The 22,290-nt window shown below is 38.8% G+C and overlaps 1 protein-coding gene across 4 annotated transcripts in view; it reads right to left on the reverse strand.

Moving 5' to 3' along the window:
• Positions 1 to 22,290, reverse strand: part of PHKA2 (phosphorylase kinase regulatory subunit alpha 2) — a 113,176-nt gene that overhangs the window by 17,370 nt on the left and 73,516 nt on the right. For all 4 annotated transcript variants that reach the window (XM_036745893.1, XM_036745891.1, XM_036745892.1 and 1 more), the window contains 9 exons: positions 16,622 to 16,756; positions 15,679 to 15,788; positions 14,258 to 14,402; positions 13,923 to 14,001; positions 11,822 to 11,991; positions 11,019 to 11,192; positions 5,834 to 5,922; positions 4,013 to 4,146; positions 1,223 to 1,379 (listed from right to left, as the gene is read on the reverse strand). In XM_036745893.1, the coding sequence (XP_036601788.1) occupies positions 1,223 to 1,379; positions 4,013 to 4,146; positions 5,834 to 5,922; positions 11,019 to 11,192; positions 11,822 to 11,991; positions 13,923 to 14,001; positions 14,258 to 14,402; positions 15,679 to 15,788; positions 16,622 to 16,756 (1,193 nt within the window). The remainder of the gene's footprint in view (positions 1 to 1,222; positions 1,380 to 4,012; positions 4,147 to 5,833; positions 5,923 to 11,018; positions 11,193 to 11,821; positions 11,992 to 13,922; positions 14,002 to 14,257; positions 14,403 to 15,678; positions 15,789 to 16,621; positions 16,757 to 22,290) is intronic.

Genomic DNA, 22,290 nt, shown 5'->3' on the forward strand with positions numbered 1-22,290 from the left:
TAGTACTGCATCTGGTAGTGTGTTGATTAATCATATGCCAAGGAGAGAGTATGGGACTTTCAGGATTTAAAAAAAACAGTATTAAAAAGAGTTTCTTGTTGTACCCCCCACATCTGTCTCTTCCATACCTAGCTCTAACTCTGAAATTACTTAAAGATCTGTCAATTTTCAAAACAATAAAACATCTAACACTACTAACAATGCTGACTGTAACATAACTACTCTCTATTGAGAGAACAGTCCAGAAACCTTGGGGTTTAAATTATGATTATAGCCGTGTGAAAGTGCCAGCTAATAAAGATCTCTCATCAGTATAATGATAGATAATTGAGAGTTGACTATAATACATTTTAATCTCATTCCTTCTTTAGCAAATCTGGTCCCAGAGCTGCTAAAAGGGAACAAAATGAACTGGCTTGAGCTTTGTTCCATTTCCTTAGTCCATTTTCTGATGGCAGCAAGGAAAAGAAAAGGGCCCTATTAATCTACAAATTAGAAAACTAGCTCTTCTACCAAGCTGATAATATGAAGAATTCTCTCGAGGGCAAAAATGGAGGAAACACACCAAGTGTTAAACTTTACCTCCATGTATCTTTGACGAGGTCATTTTTCAGTTTCAGAAAACAAGACTTCAAAACATGAAAATTCTGTGGTTTCACTGACTGAATATGCCTTCCACAAAAGAAGAACACAATCCCTTTGTGGCTTGGTAGATAAGTTTTTGAAAGTTGTCCCTCGAAAGTTCATTATCTTGTGGCCAGCCTGGTGATATATCTCTCCAAACCTAGCTAAACTGGTCCTCAGACAAAAAACATATAATTCATTTCCAGGCTCATACCTGAAACCTTTCCAGTTTGGTGGGACCTGTCAAGAGATTATGTGGCATCACCTGTGGCTACTTAGGATAACCTCTATTTCATGAAGTCATACTGGCAGAGAATTTTAGTGTTTTATAACTCCAAATATATGCCACATATGTACGTATATATATATGTAAAATTACACAATAAAATACATATACAAAGGGGGAGGAACAGAGAGAGAGAGACAGAGACAGAGAGAGAGACAGAGACAGAATGAGAATGAATCTATTTCTACTGAGTCCTAGCAAACATATATATTCTCACTGCTGTTTCTTCAAGGCTTAATCTTAAGTTTCAAAAACAGTTTTGTTACATGAAAGCCAGAATAATAATGATTAACAACTATGCTTCTCTCAGACCTCTGCAAGGACTTCTACTTTCTTCTTCAGCAGACCTGAGATGTAACGAATCAGACCCCATTCTTTGTTCAAGCCCGCTTTTCGGTAGAGCTCACTAAGAAGGCTGTGGACTGTGACACCATGCTGTCCAGAGAGATTTGTATCCCAGTCAGGACCCCTGAAAGGGAAGAGGTAGAAACACTAATGTTAGGGATTTGTCAAGAAATGAAGAAGCTCAGGGTTTAGAATCTACATTCCTTTGTAGCACAGCACAAGTAGTCATGGATAGCTTTCACTGCATGTCTTATTTAGCAAAGAATCATCTACTATAGAATAAAAAAAATTAAAATGTATTCTTCATGCCATGTTGTCTTACAGGCCTCTAAACTCATGAACTGTGAAAAGTTAGATTTACCTGTTCTTTTACAGGAAGCAATAGTGAACCAAGGGATGATATTGTCTTTGTATGAATGAGGATTTTTTGGTGTGTGAAAGATCTCTTGAACTGGTCTGGTTGGGATTAATACCAAGGCTAAAGAAAATCTCTTGTCCCCTTGACCTTGCAGAGTTTTCACTCGGCTAATCTTTACAGCTGAGCAATGGCCACAATCCATGTATATTCATCACCTCTACTCCCTAAATGCCAAATACTCAGATTAAATTTCAAAATCTTGCTGTTGGAGCTACTCACATTGTTAGCCTTCTGAGTTATCCTTTTATTTATTTGCCTCTTACTAATGTTCTTTCGCACTCCCAACAGGAGCCTCTTCTCAAGGTGCCAAGTCTATCCCAACTTGTCTCTCTCAGCAGACGGCCTTGCTGATGACTTTACTGAGGACATGAAGCCATCCATCAGTGACTGGCTTCTTCAACTCCTCTCCTTTAAACTCTCAGTATCCTCACTTGTCCTATCAGCCTTCCCTTCTGGCTCAGAGAAAGAAAATGCCTCTTTTCCTTTCTGAAGCTGAGACTTCCAGTTAAAAACAAAAAGGGGAAAGACCAGTAACACAGGCTCTACGGCCACTGGCTGTACCAATGAAGGAAAACCTGGAAAATTTTATAAAAAGTAGATTGTGTGTATTCTGAGGCCATGCAGTACAGTATTCAATATCCTAGCATATGTAAATAGCACCTCAGGCCATTCCTAAGTCAGAGCACCACCATTTTTAATCACAGTTACAGCTCAAGGTCAACAACAAAAGGCTAAATAATTTTATTGTAAGGTAGGAAAAATGCCATACAATTTAGAAAATCCAAACGGCTAAAACATAAAAAGTTTTGGAATATAAAAGGTAAGTTGCAGCTGTTTGGACATCTCCTTGATTACTTCTAAAGGCATCCTTTAAAGATATTAAACTTGTACACTGTCCTATTGAATATCTTTAATTTTTAAATATACAAATGATATGGGATGACGGTAAATAATCAATGACAGTGTCTTGACAGTATTTTTAGCTTTACAAAGAATCATCATCATTATAATAAATGAATTTATATAGAATCATAAATCTGAGCTAAAAAGACTTAAGAGGTCCTCTAGTCTAACACCCTCATTTTACAGATGATGAAATGAGTCCCAGTTAGATAAGAGTCAGTTAAATGACTCACCCAAGTTCATATACATGGTAGACACCAGAGGTGAACAGGACATGAGCCCAGGTTTTCTGACTTCAGAGCCAATATTCTTTCCACTGCCTCAATGTAACACTTTAAGATTTGCAAAACATGTGAAATACACAAACTCAACTGAAAATAAACTGTGCCTGATAATGCTGGAAATTTAAAATAGTTCAATTTTGGCTCTCAGTGTTGTGCTATTAGACTCATCTTTGATTATTCTCTCTTTCTCATCCCAAACATACAATCAACACCCATTCTTGAAAATGCTACTTCTGTAACATCTTTTGTATCTACCCCTAGCACAGTGTGGTGGAAGGAGCCCCACCTCTAGAATCAGAGGACCTGCCCTCAAAGGTCACCTCTGACACTGCCTCTGTGATGTTAACTCTGGCCCTCAGTTTCCTCATCTATAAAATAAGGACAAAGGTCTCTGAGGTCCCTGCTACCTCTAGCTTCCTTGTCTCTACTCCCACTGCAATCATCCTAGCTTATGCCTTTATCTAATTCTTCTCACCTAGACTACTGTCATAGCCTCCTGGTTTTTTCCCTTTCACTCTGTTCGTCCTCTAATACATTCACTATACTGTTAGTTCTATTAATGCACCATGCCTATGATTACTCACACCTACCCTCACTGTTCCCCGTTGCCTACCAAAGAGAGCATAAAACCCTAACTCTCGTCTGCAGGGGACAGGCAAGGCCCTTTACAAGTTGGTTCCAAACTACCTGCCTAGCCATATATCATACTCTGTCTCTGGATATACCAGCCAAACTGAACTACTCTCTCTAGTCTGTGTGCCCATCTTCCTCTTTTCCATTTCCATATCTTTGTTCACACTATCCTCTGCACCTAGAACAGACTTTTCCCTTTTTCCTGTAGAAATGCCTTTCTTTCCTAAGAGGCCCAATTCACATACAATAACACCTTCTCTACAAAGCCTCCCTTACTCCATTATTCTCCTTGGGGGAAAATGACTGTTCCTTGCTCAGAATTCTCATAGCACTTTTCCTGGGCCACCTCTTTGTATGGGAGTTGTATGCTTGTTCTTTTCTCCATTAAATTTTAAGGTCCTTGAGAGCAGGGCCTGGGTCTTATCTTTGTGTCCCTAATACCTAGTAAAGTATAGGTGCTCAAGAATGTTAAGAATGTTAAAGCAATAAAGGCCAATCTGGCGAATACTGAGTACTTACTTTATAACATAAAGAATGTATAATATATCTGCCTGGTCCTGTAGATTAGAGCATTCCTTCAGCTGCTCCACCAGTTTCTCACAGTCGAGATCGCCATGGGCATCTTTGGGCCAATGGACATCAGTTTCTGAAGACTGGCAAACCAAAGTAAAGAAGTATACTAATTAAAGCTGAAAACACTAGGGTTAAAAACAAAACAAAAATCCCACCAATTTGGTAACTGGATTGCCATTCTGTGCACTGCTTTTTGCCGAACTAGCATATAGAGTGCTTAGAGATCTGGGCTGGGACTGATTTCTCACAATTACTTACAAGGTTCAAACAACATCCTAGGACTTCTCTCCTGCTATTTGTCCTTAGTTCCTAAAGAGGACCATGGCATCAGGAACGTGATGCCATGACTTGCAAGTGAATTGGATTTAAGTGGGGGAGGGCTATGCAAGATCACCAACCTCACTTTCTCCTCTGGAGCCATCTGGGTCCAATGGCAAGATATGAATCAGGAGGACTTATCTTCTAAGGATTTTCCCCACTAGGAGTTCTCCCATATTAACAAAAACCACAAGTCTTTTGTGCATTGCTTATAATTTATATGCTTAAGCTTCCCTTTTTTGGCACTGTATCACACACTATTTTATGAAACAGAATGGTGCAGATTAGAGAATGTGCTAGCCACATAACACATGAGATTAGCTGAAACATCACCCCACAAGATGAGGGCTTTATTTATTAGGCACTTTTATATTTGAATCATTTTAAATGTTGTGTGTATTACAACAAAGATTAAGTCATAGATACTCTTGATCAGTTGGGTAAAAGGTTTTCTTATCAATGGTTTTCAAGCTTCCAATAATTCAGGATAGGCTGACTGGCTTAAAGGCTGATGATTCATTATTCACATTCCTCTGCTGGGACTGGAGTCAGGAAGACCAATATTTAAATGTGCCTTAGACATTTACCAGCTGGGTAACCCACTGCCTCATCAGCCTCATTTTACCTTTGTCTACCTCGGTTTTCTCAACCGTAAAATGGGAAAAATAACAGCCCCTCTCTAACAGATTTGCTACGATCAAATGGGTATCTGTAAAGGGCACAGTCTCTGGCACCAAAAAGCTTGTTTCCTGCCCCCTCATGGGGGCCAGAGCTCACCCACCAGCTCTTCAGTTCAAAGGACAAAATAGTTGGTATTTTGGGAGTTACTGGCAAACATCTTGATTTATTTTTCTCCCTGGAGTTCTCATCTATCATTTTATTACTTAAAAAATAAGACAGGAACATTAACATTTACTTAGACTGTTTCACTAACATGAGTATCCATAGCTAGCTGACACTGAGGCTGCTCCTTATGCTAGTTTGGCTTTCTCAGCAGTGCTGGTACATATCTAAAAAATATGGGTCTGGAGCAGTTAGGTGGCACAGTGAGTAGAGCACTGGCCTTGGAGTCAGGAGGACCTGAGTTCAAATCTGGCCTCGGACACTTGACACACTTACTAGCTGTGTGACCTTGGGCAAGTCACTCAACCCCAATTGCCCTGCCTTTCCCCCTAAAAAAACAATAAGGGTCAAGAGCTTCCTATCTAATGTGGAATAGTTTATTTTAAGTAAATGAGTATGCTGAAGCAAATAATATACTTCCCATATGGAGGAAAGGAAAATAGTTAAGGGAGACCAAAATCTTAGGGATCAAAAAAATGACAATTTCTTTTTCCATTAGCTCTTTTTTGACTAAAAGGAGAAAAAGAAAAAAGAAAGAAAAAACTCTCAGGAATATAACAGCGATATGAGTATTATTGCTTGGGTCTAATATTCCAAACATGTTACCTTTACTAGGAGAGGTTGTGGAGAATCAACGAGGTTCAATGATTTCCGATGAGCACTTCGAACCTTAGTTGGCAAAGACATAGAAACACCTGGAAAACAAAAGAATTAAAATGAGGTTTCTTGAGGAAAGGCAGAAAATTTTCCCTACAATCCTCTTGCAATCAGGTAACAAAAACTACTGTGTCCAGAATAAACCGAGTCCAGAAATGTCTATGACCTCAGAGCCTTGATCTAATTTGCACCTCCCACCAGGTTTAGCTTCCTTTGCTCTGTGGTCTATCTCTTGTAGTTGGATTTATAAGTCAGGTGCCATTCAAGGGAAATAAAGGAGTTTTATTTTCTAAAGCAAGTGAGAAATCAGGGCAAGAGTTGCCCTATTTATGTTTCCACACTTCAGAGATTTGTGATTTCATCTAGGGAGCAGGGGGACAAGGCTCCATAACTTAGGGGACAGTTTAACAAGTTGCTAAAAGGCCAAAAAGCACTTCATCACTAGGTGACCAACCTACTGAGGATGATTGTCTCTGAACCTAGTTAGGCTGTCCTCTGATTACTAACAGGTGTTTTTTTTTTTTTTTTTTTTTACCAGGATCACACCTAAAACTCTTTTAGGAGGACCTGAAAGAGCTGCTCTGTTGCTCTAGCCTTGGGAAACTCAGTCAATTCCACATTATTTTAAAACTTCAGAGTAGAACTTTTCTGGAAGACCAGCCATTATATAAAAAGAAAATAAAGTGAAAATTCATTAGTTAATGACATCAGAAGGACCATCCAGGTCATAAAGAAGGCATATAGAGGATCCTGTCCCATGTGTTGGCTCTGAACTACACTAGCCTTTCAATGTATGAGTCCCCTCCTGTATTGGTATAAAGAAGGGGCTTCTGACCGGTGGCCTCCTCCTTGACTAATATCTGAACTTCAGAAACATCTAACCCCTGGATTTTGATAATGAGGCTCTGGCACCTCCTTAATCCTTGGGTTCAGAGAGGTGCAAGGCTGGATCCTTAATTGGTTTGTCACCTATTTTCCTCCTCCCATCATATCCTAGTGCCTGGTTTTAACCTTTGTGTACTCTTTTCCTTCCCTCTAGAACATTTTGTGGGGCTCAGAGTTTTCTGGGGCTCATTCAAAGGAGATGAAAAGAATAATGAGAAGAAAAGAATATGAAGGAAAAAGTCTGGGCCAAGGGCAAAGCATCTCTGAATGAATTCTGAGCTAGAACTCTGGGAAAGGCTGACAAGTGAAGTATCATTATTTGCCAGGCAACTACATAACTGAACAATATCAGTTCCCTGAATGATGCGCTACTGTGAATAAAGCAATAGTGGTTTGATAAGTTTTGTTTTTTATATATAATCATTATCCCCTTTTCTCACCATCTCTGACAAGTATCTTCTACTACCTCTGCCAGGCTACTTGTTAATGGCAAGAAAAGAGTGGCACTTATATTAGCCAGCAGTCTATCATTTCTGGGAGTCATATTTTTGGTCTCGTCTATGACTGGCTTCTTTTTTGGACATAAAGAAAATGAGAAGCTCTAGGTTCTAATCTGGATTTCAGTGACTTTAATCTGGATGTGGTTAAATATTTTTTTTCTTCAGTAAAACTTTCTCCCTAACTTTTACATTGAGAAGGCCCTATAAAATCTCTATGTCTATGAATGGTATCACTCTAACGAATGCTGAATGTTTTTAAGTGGGGTAGGTTAAGAATCCTTGTTCCACAAGGAAATTTGACTTATAAGGGAAGGATACCCTCAAGAATAAAATTTTGAAAACAAAAACTTAAAAGATCCCACTAAGAAGAAGCATAGTGGGAAGACAGGTTGCTTGGTGTTTGTGCAATGAGTACTAAATGTGGAGCTGGCGGGGCGGAGCCAAGATGGCAGCTTGAAAACAGGGACTCGCTTCAGTTCTCCCCCTAATCCCCCCAAACACCTATAAAAAATGACTCTAAGCAAATTTTAGAGCTACAGAACCCATGAAATGACAGAGTGAAATAAGCCTCCAGTCCAAGATGGCCTGGATGGTTGCTGGGAAGGGTCTATTGCATTGTGCTGGGAGTGACCAGTCAGAGCTGGATGACTAGGAACCCAGGAGCTTGGAGTTCAGTCCTGGGGCAAGATGAAAACTTTTCAGCAAGGCATTGGGTGTGCTTTTTTGTTGCCTTCTCCTGCACGGTTTAGAACCCAGGGGGAGGGTAGAGTTGATTATGGTGGTGGGGGGAAATGCTGTAGACCCCCAGGACCCCACCCTGTTTGTTTTGCTGCCCAGCTGCCCCTCAGGACTTGGAAGCAGGGTGCTGGAACAATGTAGGGAGGACACATCCCCAAGAGAACTTTATTTGGACTTTGTTGTTTGGGACTTTGCTAATTAAAGCATGCTGGTACCTGGGGGTGCCAGAATGAAGCCTGCCATGACAGTGTGGGGAGAAGGACACACCCTCAAGAAGACTTTACTTGGACACTCTGTATTGACTAAAGAGATTGACTTCCTTTGACTTAGGGGGTGGATAGTATATTGGAAACAAGTATTCTGGGGATGATACTGAATGACATGTTTTATGATTTAGTTCCCTGAATGTGATTGCAATGTATAATGCTTTTATTTGTTTCAGGATCCATGGCTATTTAGATTTTGTCAGGCCAAGGATCCTGGAAGGGGTGTATTATGTAATGGCAAGCAAAATTGGACTTTTCACCGTTCTTTGTTTGAATGGGCAGGTAAAGTGGGATCTTTTGCCTCGGAGTGTTTCTCAGCACTAAGATGATTGAGAGTCACTGAACTGTATATGATGTGGTGCTAGTGGCTGGAGCTTTTCCCACACTCTTGGTGTTAGTGATTTCTTACACTCTAAATGGTGAGCCTCAAGCCCTTAGGGCCCTGAGAAGGGTATATAAGATCTGAGGTTGGCATTTCATTTTGGGGGTACACTCATTGAAAGAATGTAGGTGACGAGATAAGCCGTTTGAATCTGCCCCCTGAGCTTTGTAACTCAGTGTGTTGGTAAACAAAATGGGCTCTTAGCACTCAGTTCAACCAAGTGCTCTTGAAGAGTTTGGCCTCTGCTTCCTTGACGACCTCCTTGCCTCAGGAGAGGGCCTAGTTTACACATGAGTTTGAGTGACGTTTGGGACATCAGAGGCTTTTAGACCATGTGGGTTTAAGTCGCCTCTCTGTGATGATTCTAGGTCACGTGGGTGAGTCACTGCGACGATTCTAGGTCACGTGGGTATGTCACATGTGTGACTCACCCTTGATCCTGAAAAAGATATAAAACCAGGGGTTGGCTTTCTATTTTTCTGAGCTCTTACCCACAGCCACGGTGGGACACGTGACTCTGGACCAGACCTTGTTATGAGCTGCCAAGCTGAAGTTGATGTTGGTAACTATGAATTGTATTTGGTCTGTGTGTCAAAGTTTGTAATTTGTTCGTGTTTGCTCTGAAGTTCAGGGTGCTGGCTTTTTCCCCTGAACTAAGTGAATGGTATTTGTATGCTGAATAAAAGTAACCTTGTCAACCCCTTAACGTTGCTTTTCTTAGTAAAGCAGATCCAAAGAACCTGGGCTTTTGTTGTTGGGCTTGTGTTGGTCTTTCACCCCCACAGCAGCTGCTAGCTGGATTGTGGAAACCCCCAGACAGATAGCTGTTGGTGCTTCTCTGGTAACTATGAATTGTGATTTGAATCAGACAAGGTCTGTTGATGTTTGTAATTTGTTTGTATTTGCCCTGAAGTTCAGGGGGCTGATCTTTTCCCCCTGAACTAAGTGAATGATATATGTATGTTTAAATAAACTCAGATTGTTAACCCCTTAAAGGTGCTTTCCTTAGAAAAGCAGATCAAAGAACCTGTGTTAGCTGCCCTTCTGTGTGGTGGTCATTGTTGGTCTTACACAGTCACAGTAGTTGCTAGCCTCACTGTTGTTACATTTGGACACCCTGTTTTACAAAGTATAGTGACAATCTGGAACATGTCCTGGGGAGGACACCCAGGATGGTAAGAAGACTGGATACCATGACATCTGATGATGGGCTAAAGGAACTGGAGGAGTTTAACCTGGATAAGACAAGACTCAGGAGGAAGTGAACATAACAGCTGTCTTCAAATATATCTATCTATCTATATGACTAGAATGCCGAAGAGGAAAGAGACTTGTTCATTTAGTTCTAGAGTGCAGAACTAGGAGCAAAGGGTCAAAGTTGCAGAGAGGCAAGTTTTGGTATGATATGAAATAGGCTACCTCAGAAGGTGGAAAGTCTTCCAACAGAGACTAGAATGTTACAGAGGAGATTATTTCAAGTCAGAATGAATTGCACTAGATGATTCCTAAGATCTTTTCCAACCCAGAGATTCTGGGACTTTACATTTTTCTAAATAATGTAGCTTGCATGTATATGTGCTTCTCTGTAAAGGGGCTGAATCATCAGTTCTAGCCAAATTTATATAATAATTAGCTCTGTTATAAGGCTAATTAAAACAACATCTAATGCCTGTTATAGAACTGCCTGTGCTTGGAGTTTCAGAAGACCAGTATGACACAAATGTTTTTGATACTCTCCCTCTCCTGTTATATACTTAAATAGTTCAAATATATACCACTTCATAGGTGTACAAGCTGCCTTCATACCACAGATCACAATACCTTCATGCCTTAACAAATGGTCTTTGTGAGTTACTACGGCAGAAAAAAAGATCATCACCTGGTGGCCAATCCTCTGTTCATGAGCCTAGTGAAATTCACTAGGCTGGGCCTCAAATTGTGACAGTGAAGTTTATTTAATAAAATGAACTATGAAGTGATTTAATTATAATTAATTTTGCCTTTTCAAATATTCCCAGGACAATTTAGTAGAACTTTCAATCTGAAAGGGATGTTAAAACATAATGAATCCAAGACCTTCATTTTTATAGCTGAGGAAACTAAGATAAAGAGAGGTAAAATGGTTTGCTCTCAGCCACACGGGGGAAAAGGTCTCTTGATTCCAAATCCAATGAGCTTTCTGCTAAAGTCACTAGTTAGAGTTCTATCTTACATAGTCATACTAAATAAATACTATTTACAATATTTAACTTATTAGCAATCTAAACATCAAAGTATCTTGTAAGAATATGATATATTCAGGACTGAAAAGAAACACATAACCGTATTTTTAGTTAGATAAGAATGATGAGTAAGTAGCATACAAGGAATTTCCAAACCCTTTTCCTTGGCCATCATAGAAAGTATATCCCGTGTAGAGTGAATGGCACTGAAAACATGGCGATCTTCGACAGTCTTAGAAAGTGTAGGGAGATAGCACTTAAGAGCTGTGCTTTGTAACAGGTGGTTGATGTACTGGTCAAGCTCATCTTGGATTTCTGAAATCAGATTATCATAAAGAAAATTCAATCAAAATAAGCTCCAGAAAACTTAGCTCCTGCAGACAAAGTCAAACTAGGAAAAAAAGGTTAAAATATAGCTACAGTGCAATATCTAAAAACAGAATAGCTACAAGTGAATTCAACAAAATAGCAAAAGTAGCTTTAATAATTCACGTTCACTGCCAATAACTAAACTTAGTATCAGGCAAGAAAAACTAAGAGTCAACACCCAGTTTTGGGGTGGGGGCTTGGGAGGGAGAGAGAGTATACATTACCTGTTCATTCTACCTATTGCTATTAAAGCACTCATTATTGAACCTCCACTCCAAACACTCATACTTAAGCTGTCACCAGGACATTTTTAATCACAAACCTACACAATATGAGGAATACTTACTCAGAATTTTACATTATTCATTTCAGCCAAAATAAAAGGTATAGTTTATGAAGGATTTTTGTCTTTAGTACTCAGGGGACTGAGTCTAAGACTGTTCTTAAAATTGTTCTTATACATGTTAATATTTGAAAGGGCAATTGTTCTTTGAGGTTGTGTCCTATTGTAATTTTACCAAAAAACCAAAATTTTAAAAGCTTCACAAAACACATAAAACTATTTCAGAATGTACCTTGATTATAGATATCTTCTGAATATCCATCTAGATCGTATTCACTATCAGGACTGTAGCTTCCATCACTGGGATCATCAAATAACTTCTCATCAGCATCAGGATCCAGGAAGGTCAAATCCGTATAGAATGATGTAGTAAGGAATTCTGAAAGATTCCCTAATTTCACTCTGTAAAGAGAGAACAATGACTGAAATAAAAGATAGGTTTTTAATTTCTTTTCAGGATGCAAGGAGAAGACTTCTTTATGTCCAGGAGGCACTTTTACCAGTATCATCACATTATATAAATTACACTCTATGTTGGCCCACATGGCAATAATAATTGTAGGTAACAGTCAAGAGAAAACAAAAATCTATACAAAGCAGTAAGCCAAACAGTCCAAAGTAGAATGGACCCTGAATCAATCTGAACCATGACTAGAATCAAAAGTTTATTATCTTTAAAGCTATCCTAATATAAATGCAACATTTCATTAAGCCAAAAAAGGTCTCTATTGGAAAAAAGCATTAAAGCCTATTAGAATTAGAATCTCACTGTGGGCAGCAGCAGAAAATTTCCCAGGAAGCTAATACCAGATTCTCCAGTTGCTATAGGTCTACCACCCTATGATGAAGAAAATTATATTTCTGCTTACACTCACTTTGTCATATTTGAGGGCATAGGAGAAGTAGGAATGTATGATTCTTTTAAAAAATACTTCTTTGAAAAATCTAATTATGATTCTTACAGCTATTAAGAAAAGCAGTTTATTGAGTAAATTTAAGTATTCAATTACAGCAGACTCACAAGTTGGATTTCAAAGGACAAAGAGCTAAAGAAAAGATTTCTTAGAACTCCAGGTCAGTCTTCCTCCTAGACCTGGAGTTGATATCACACAATTCTTTCAGCTTTGCCAAAAAAGTAAAGACAATACAAGGAGCTAGAGAAAATGCTCAGTTATTTGGTAGTACTAAGAAGACAGGTTAACACTGACTAAGCTGAACTATACAGGTATTTCCTGCTACTGAAAAAGTAAAGGTTAAAGAAATTACAAATATTAGTTGTCTCTCAAATACCTGGTAGGAAATGTATATATTCCCAGAATGGCTTTTAATTCTTAAATAATATTTAAAGGAGAATAAAAGAATTTTTTATACTCAAGACCAAAGAGAAAATGTTATGTCAGTCTTTAACTGTTAATCAATGTTAAAGTGAGACATATTTTCTGGAAGAGAGTGCCTAATCTATATCAATCATTAAGTAGTGTCTCATAGTTAAAGACTGTATCTAAGTTTTTATATTTCTAACTTTTAAATATGAAATCATGCTAACTAGTAAAAGTTACCTTTTCCTGTTTTAACTGTTTAACTGTTATCTACAGCTAAGGAAATATAACTGTCTGGGCTTCACAGTCTTAATCCAAGCGTTAACTCATTAACTGCCTCATATATACTCAATTCATCTTTAGAAGTAGAGTATAAATCTTAAATAATAAATAAATAGGTGAAGGGCCTAGGAAGAAATGAACTGCTTCTGTAGCACTAACCTTGAAAAGCCAAGCTTAAAAAAGGAGGGCAAATGTCATACACATTGCCTATGTCTCTATCTACAAGGTAAACAAAGCAATTACAACCTCTTCAGCAGAGATAGGAACCAGATATCTGGTAGGAAAATCCTTCCCAGCCTTGTCATGACAGTAGAGTTGAGAGTTTAGGCAGTTTCTTCAATGGTGGCAGAGTTAAAAGCTGATCTGAAGATGGGAGGGCAATCTAATGTCTTTACACTTGTACCTCTTCCACTGATGATGACAAGAGATCTGGACTGATCTCTATCAGGGTGACACCAAAACCAACCTCAGGTACTATGGCCACTGTTTTATCTATCCCCTACGCTACATCATAAGCCCATAACTTTTAGCAGCTTCACTACTAACTGTTCTCCTTGAACATGTGTCCTATGAACAAATGAGGAAAGGACAGCAAAAGGTAGGAAAATCTTTTTTATTATTACTTTCATTGCTTACTACTACTACTATTAATATGTCCTATGAACAGATGAAGGAAAGGAAAGCAAAAGAAAAACAACAAACCCAACAGTCATTTGGCAAATCATGAGTTACCTTGCTCCTCCAAAATATCCATCCTCCAGTTTCCTAATTGTGGCAAGCACGGCTGAATCAATATCTGAGCCATCATTTGCTAAAGGGAAAAACTGGCGTTACTTTCCTGCCATAGGAACAAATTCTTATAAGCTTTTAAAAATAGCTTTTAATTAATTTTCTAGAATACACTCTGATTTCAATACTACTAATAAAAAGTATTCCAAGACTAAAAAGTTCAATGTGACCAATAAACAGGTAAGATACAGGACTCTTATTGTGACAGTTATTTTGAAAGGGATCAAAATCAGTAGTTCATTTTTTTTAATGAGTCAGACAAAAGTAATAAGAATTACTGAGCATTGTGTGAGTGATGGGGAAAGTGAGAGTAGGTCTTCCTGTCATTCTCCATCGGGAACAAAGGTAAGCCAATTCAATCCGAAGCATCTCCACAATCATCTCATTGTCTAGGGCCAAATAGAAGTGGTGCTGATCAGTAAACTGTGGATCAGAAAATACATTATGTACAAAGCTGAGTTTCATTTCTTTTGACAAAAGCACAACTTGAATCAAAATTTTCCTCTCTCTCATTGCTTTATGACAAATTACACTGTTAAGAGGCTACTAGTTTGATGTAGACTCTAAAGGGAAAGGAACACTTCTATGTTTATTTTCAGAATTTCAGGAGGGTGTTTAAATTCCTTTCCTATTATGTCTCTAAAAAGAAATCAATACTTAATTTCTACTTCTTCCAGGGCTGATGGGTCCAGAGGTTATATCAAAGTGACAAGCAGCAACAAAAGAGTGAGAAATTCAAAATTTTGCTTTTTGATTTCTAGTAAGACTGAATGTAGAATAATGTTTCATAAGTTAATGAAAGCCAAACTGTTCTCTTGGATGAGAAAATCTTATGCACTTGGAGTGATACTTAATTAATAGAGGAAAAAAATCAAAAGACACTAGATTAAGTGAACAGTTTTCTGAGGAAAATTACTGTGTGCTGGATGAGTTTAAAAAAATTACTCAGGGATTCAAAACACTCATTATTGCATATAGATCATCAAGAGCTGCCCATTTAATATCTCTTTATTTTTTTTCTTTTCTGTCCTCCTAAATGGATGGATAGGTGTCTCTGGTCTTTCCTCCAAAATACTTAATCTCCATTTCCAATGGACTATTTTTATTCTTTGAACATAATTTAAATATATTTCTCCTTTAAATAGTAATAAATAGTTAGAAATTATATAACACTTTTCATGATTTACCAGATTTAACAAACATCAGGTCAGCTGATCATGTTACTTCAAAACTTAAGCTCTGAGGGTGACTGTAATTTGAAAATCACACCTGCTTTGTGATGTACAAAAAGTAAATGCAGGTAGTCATGGTGGTCTATACACGAAGACTTTCATTTTTTATAGGACATTAAAGCTACTGTTCTTGCAATTCAAGGTGTGTATACATACATATATATATATACACACACACACACACACACATATATTTAATGGAGCATATCTAAGAAATTTTATGTGACATATGGGGGGGGAAGGAGGGAGGAAGAAAGAAAGGAAAGGAAGAAGAGAGAGAATATGAATTAGAATGTGCATTAAGGATCTTTCCCTACGTAGCTTTCTATATTTCAAACAAGTGTGCTGTGCTGAACAGACACATTACTGTAAAAAAAAGAGTTTAACAATCAATCAAGCAAGTATTAAGCATCTATTTTCCAAACAAAAGGAAATAAGATTGTTTGTTGCTGGCTTATTGTCCTCACCTGAGGAGTAAAGGTAAATATTTGATTCCTAATCACATAGAGTTTGGAGGTTCCAAGAACACCAATATGTCTATATGGTCTCCCACTTAGTTTCATGTTCTTATTCCGTCCTATTCACAAAACAAAGGCAAGAACCAGTCTAAGTGAAATGTGATTGTGACCAATCTACAGAGTTTTTTGGGGAAAAAAAAACAGGTAACAGAGTTAAGAAACTAAAACTCTTACTTGATTTCTCTAACTTTCAAAAATAAAACCTTCTTTGGATATATACAGTACTTTTGCTCAAATTCATATATTTGAAAGGAAAATAATAAAGGCTTCTTTTAGTTTTTATTCCTAATTAAGTTTTAGATTGAACATTTGGGATCACAATCCAATGCTAATTTCTTTAAAAATTATGTGAATGGTGGTAGTCCCTTCCATTTTTCTCAATAAGAAATAGGTATTTTCTGATAATACTGAAAAAAAAATCCATCCATATTCACATTAGGTGACTCTAGTCAAGTCATTAACTTTCAAGTACTTCCAGTCAATTTTCTAAGATTACAAATTGCAGAGCAGATGTCCAGCTGTACTGGTAGAAGGAGTTTCTCCTGCAGGAGTGCCCTATACCAGTGATATGACAAGTCTGCCCAGCTCCACCCCCATCTCTAGATAATTAGTTGTAATTTTCAATATGGGGCTTATTAAATTGTTTGGAAACAGATCTAGGAAGTGATGTTTATCTAGGCACTGATAAATACCTAGCTGGAAATCAGATTAACACTAGCCTGAGTGGAAGAATCATGGTTATTTTCTCAGGGGCATTTTAACAAACTTAGCAGTGAGACTTGATAAACCATGATGCCTCTATTTCTTTGTACTTATATACACAGACACACCTGGAAATCAAACTGATAAAAGTTTTTCATCAAAACAATGGACAGTGGCTTTGCAAACCTACCAAGCTTGGCGTATATATGGCTAAGAATTCTGGCTGGCTGGACTCGGATTGGATGAATGTCAGCAATGCTCTGCACACTGAACCCATGCTTTCTCAGCAACTCCTTAATTTTATTTGATTCTGCCAAAACGGTGACTGGGAAAAGAAAAAAAATCCAACAGAGGACAGAATACGGATTTAGAGGATCAGTTTTTCAGTTTCACTGCTCTTTGTCAAAAACTACTTTCACAACTCTTCTTCCGTATACGGTAGCATACTTAGGACTCAAATGAGGATTCTATTCAATAATGATCATATGAATCACTATGTAAGAGATAAAAAAAAAATAAGGCATGATCTTTGACCTCAAGTAGCTCACATTCTATTTGAGAAGATAAAACAAGCACAGAATTATCTGCAATGTAACCTCACATATACATCTTGTGACTAGTACAAATGCTAGACTAGTAAAGTGAAGGGAAACATTTCTTCTCCCTGGGATTATTAGGTTTCATTGAGGACTTAGCCATTTGAGCTGAACTTTGGAAGGTTTTCAAGGAGTAAGAGATGGAAGAAGAGGGAATGGCATGAGTAAAAGCATAGAAATGGATGGTAAAGTACAAGGCATTTCTGAAGAACAGCAAATAGTCCAATTAGGCCAGAGTGGATGATATGTATAGAGAGTAATAGAAAGGGACAGAACCAAGATGGTGGAGTAAAGGCAGGAACTTGTGCCAGAGTTCTCCCAAATTCCGTTCCAAAGAATGTCAAAATAATGACTGAAAAAGATTTCTGGAAAGGCAGAACCAACAAAAGGATTAGGTAAAACAATTTTCTAGCCCAAGACAACTTATAAAGTTGGCAGGAAAGGAATATTTCACTGGGGTAAGGGTGGAGCACAGTCCAGTGACAGGCAAGCCAGCAGCAGGCCTTGGGAATAACTGAATTGCTTCTAGAGCTCACAGCCCACAGATTGTAAGGAGGTCAGACAACTGGTCAGAAGGAGATTACAGGGGACGCTTTGATGGCACAGGGAGCAGGACTCTGCAGTATTGCCCATACGTGGCTCCAGGTCCTAAGATGAGGAGGAGGAGCACTAGCAGGAGTAGGAACGCTGGACACAGTACCAGGCCAGAAAAGAGTGCCTGCTCACAGACCAGAACGCAGGCCAGAAAAGCAGCAACCACACCTCTCCTTAGATTGTACCAGCTTGGAAGAATTGAAAACCTACAGACTGCCAGAACTAGCTCTGAGAACAGCAACACAAAAAACTTGAAGGTTGGGACAGTGTCCCCTTTACTGCAAGAGCAGTGCCCAACTTCAACATGGAGTGAAAAGTTAAGAAATAGGCTAGAAAAAATGAGCAAACAACAATAATAAAAAAGAACCTGACCACAGAAAGTTACTATAAAGACAGGAGAGTGCAAGACAAAACTCAGAAGATAATGAAGTCAAAACAACTACATACAAAGCCTCAAAGAAAAATGTGAATTGGATGCAAGTCCAAAAGGAATTCCTGGAAGAGCTCCAAAAGGATTTTAAAGATCAAACAAGAGAAGTGGAGGAAAAATTGGGAATAGAAATGAGAGTGATGCCAAGAAAATAATGAAAAATGAGTCAACAGTTGGGTTTACGTGGCACATAAAATTCTGAAGAAAATACCTTAAAAAACAAAATTGGCCAAATGGTAAAAGAGTCACAAAAATCCATTGAAGAGAAATGCTCCTTACAAAGCAGAACTGGTCAAATGAAAAAGGAGTTACAAAAACTCCATGAGGAATGTAAACAAAACAGGTCAACTTTAATAAGTCTCTTATGATTTCTCCTTTTTGTTTACCTTTTCATGCTTCTCTTGATTCTTGTGTTTGAAAGTCAAATTTTCTAGTCAGCTCTGGTCTTTTCACTGAGAAAGCTTGAAAGTCCTCTATTTTATTGAAAGTCCATATTTTACCTTGGAGCATGATACTCAGTTTTGCTGGGTAGGTGATTCTTGGTTTTAATCCTAGCTCCATTGACCTCCGGGAATATCGTATTCCAAGCCCTTCGATCCCTTAATGTAGAAGCTGCTAGATCTTGTATTATCCTGATTGTGTTTCCACAATACTCAAATTGTTTCTTTCTGGTTGCTTGAAGTATTTTCTCCTTGATCTGGGAGCTCTGGAATTTGGCAACAATATTGATAGGAGTTTTCTTTTGGGGATCTTTTTGAGGAGATGATCTGTGGATTCTTTCAATTTCTATTTTACCCTCTGGCTCTAGAGTATCAGGGCAGTTCCCCTTGATAATTTCTTGAAACATGAGATCTAGGCTCTTTTTTTGATCATGGCTTTCAGGTAGTCCAATAATTTTTAAATTATCTCTCCTGGATCTATTTTCCAGGTCCGTGGTTTTTCCAGTGAGATATTTCACATTGTCTTCTACTTTTTCATTCCTTTGGTTCTGCTTTATATCTTGATTTCTCATCAAGTCACTAGCTTCCACTTGCTCCAATCTAATTTTGAAGGTAGTATTTTCTTCAGTGGTCTTTTGGACCCCCTTTTCCATTTGGGTAATTCTGCCTTTCAAGGCATTCTTCTCCTCAATGGCTTTTTGGAGCTCTTTTGCCATTTGAGTTAAGTCTATTTTTTTTTAATTTATTTATTTAACATATTTGGTTTTCAGCATTTTCACAACAGTTTGAATTACAAATTTTCTCCCCATTTCTACCCTCCCCCCCACTCCAAGATGGCATATATTCTGGTTGCCCTGTTCCCCAGTCAGCCCTCCCCTCTATCACCCCCCTCCCCTCTCATCCCCTTTTCCCTTCCTTTCTTGTAGGGCAAGATAAATTTCTATGCCCCATTGCCTGTGTATCTTATTTTTTAGTTGCATGCAAAAACTTTTTTTTTGTTTTTGAACATCTGTTTTTAAAACTTTGAGTTTCAAATTCTCTCCCCTCTTCCCTTCCCACCCACCCTCCCTAAGAAGTCGAGCACTTCAACCTAGGCCACTCATGTATCATTATTTATAACCCTTCCACAATACTCATGTTGTGAAAGGCTAACTACATTTTGCTCCTTCTCAACCCATCCCGCTTTATTGAATTTTCTCCCTTGACCCTGTCCCCTTTCCAAAGTGTTTGTTTTGATTACCTCCACCCCCATCTGCCCTCCCCTCCATCATCCCTCCCCCTTTTATTTTTCTTTATCTTCCTCCCTCTTCTTTCCTGTGGGGTAAGATACCCAACTGAGTATGTATGGTATTCCCTCCTCAGGCCGAATCTGATGAGAGCAAGGTTCACTCATTCCCCCCTCACCTGCCCTCTCCCCTCCTCCCACAGAACTGCTTCCTCTTGCCACCTTTAGGCGAGATAATCCACCCCATTCTATCTCTCCCTATCTCCCTCTCTCAGTATGTTGCTCTCTCATCCCTTAATTACATTTTATTTCTTTTACATATCTTCCCTTCATCTTCAACTCACCCTGTGTCTGTTCTCTCTCTTTTACATATATATATATGTATGTATATATATATACATACATATATATATCTGTATATCCATATATAAAAGCACACATATATATATACACCTACATACACATGCATACATATAAACAGATACATACATACACATTCACCTATATATATATATACATAAACATATATATATATATGCATATTCCCTTCAACTACCCTAATACTGAGGTCTCATGAGTCATACACATCATCTTTCCATGTAGGAATGTAAACAAAACAGTTCAACTTTAGTAAGTCCCTTGCAATTTCCGTTTCTTGATTACCTTTTCAGGCTTCTCTTGATTCTTGTGTTTGAAAGTCAAATTTTCTATTCAGTTCTGGTCCTTTCACTGAGAAAGCTTGAAAGTCCTCTATTTTATTGAAAATCCATATTTTGCCTTGGAGCATGATACTCAGTTTTGCTGGGTAGGTGATTCTAGGTTTTAATCCTAGCTCCATTGACCTCCGGAATATCGCATCGCAAGCCCTTCGATCTCTTAATGTAGAAGCTGCTAGATCTTGGATTATTCTGATTGGGTTTCCACAATACTCAAATTGTTTCTTTCTGGCTGCTTGCAGTATTTTCTCCTTGATCTGGGAGCTCTGGAATTTGGCGACAATATTCCTAGGAGATTTCTTTTTGGGATCTATTTGAGGAGGTGATCGATGGATTCTTTCAATTTCTATTTTGCCCTGTGGCTCTAGAATATCAGGGCAGTTCTCCTTGATAATTTCTTGAAAGATGATATCTAGGCTCTTTTTTGGATCATGGCTTTCAGGTAGTCCAATAATTTTTAAATTATCTCTCCTGGATCTATATTCCAGGTCAGTGGTTTTTCCAATGAGATATTTCACATTGTCTTCCATTTTTTCATTCCTTTGGTTCTGTTTTATAATATCTTGATTTCTCATAAAGTCACTAGCTTCCACTTGCTCCAATCTAATTTTTAAAGTAGTATTTTCTTCAGTGGTCTTTTGGACCTCCTTTTCCATTTGGGTAATTCTGCCTTTCAAGGCATTCTTCTCCTCATTGGCTTTTTGGAGCTCTTTTGCCATTTGAGTTAGTCTGTTTTTTAAGGTGTTGTTTTCTTCAGTGTATTTTTCAGTATTTTTTTGGGTCTCCTTTAGCAAGTCATTGACTTGTTTTTCATGGTTTTCTCACATCCTTCTCATTTCTCTTCCCAATTTTTCCTCTACTTCTCTAACTTGCTTTTCCAACTCCTTTTTGAGCTCTTCCATGGCCTGGGACCAGTTCATGTGTTTCTTGGAGGTTTCTGTGGTAGGCTCTTTGACTTTATTAATTTCTTCTGTCTGTATGTTTTGGTCTTCTTTGTCACCAAAGAAAGAATGCAAAGTCTGAGACTGAATCTCAGTGCGTTTTCGCTGCCTGGCCATATTCCCAGCCAACTAACTTGACCCTTGAGTTTTTCAGTGGGGTACGACTGCTTGTAGATTACAGAGTTCTATGTTCCACGTTTGGGGGGGAGGTGCCAGCTCTGCCACACCAGCACTGCTCCTTCCCCAACCCCCAACCCGAACTGGGCTTAGATCTTCGGCAGGCTGTGCACCCCTGCTCTGATCCGCCACTTAATTCCTCCCACCAGGTGGTCCTGGAGCCGGAAGTAACAACAGCTGTAGCTGCCCCACCTCCGCTGCCCCCGGGGCTGGAAGCCGAACCGCGAACTCCTTCCACTCCTGCAGCTTTTCCCACTAACCTTCTCAGCAGTCTTTGGTGTTTGTGGGTTGAGAAGTCTCGTAACTGCCGCAGCTCACTGAATCAGGGCGCTAGGGCCCCCTCCGCCCGGCTCCTGGTCTGGATGGTCCACGCCGCTCAGGCTGTGCTCTGCTCCACTCCGTTCCCAGCTCCCAGCTCCGTGTGGGATAGACCTCACCCAGAGACCATCCAGGCTGCCCTGGGTTGGGGCTCTACTTCCCTCTGCTGTTTTGTGGGTTCAGCCGTTCTATAATTGGTTCAGAGCCATTTTTTATAAGTTTCTGGAGGGTCTCCGTACGGAGCTCACATTATTCCCTGCTTACCAGCCGCCATCTTGGCTCAAGTCTATTTTTTTAAGGTGGTATTTTCTTCAGTATTTTTTGGGTCTCCTTAGCCATTGACTTGTTTTTCATGGTTTTCTCACATCCTTCTCATTTCTCTTCCCAGTTTTTCCTCTACTTCTCTAACTTGCTTTTCCAAA

Source organism: Trichosurus vulpecula, chromosome 2, assembly GCF_011100635.1.
Source record: "Trichosurus vulpecula isolate mTriVul1 chromosome 2, mTriVul1.pri, whole genome shotgun sequence".
Lineage (NCBI taxonomy): Eukaryota > Metazoa > Chordata > Mammalia > Diprotodontia > Phalangeridae > Trichosurus > Trichosurus vulpecula.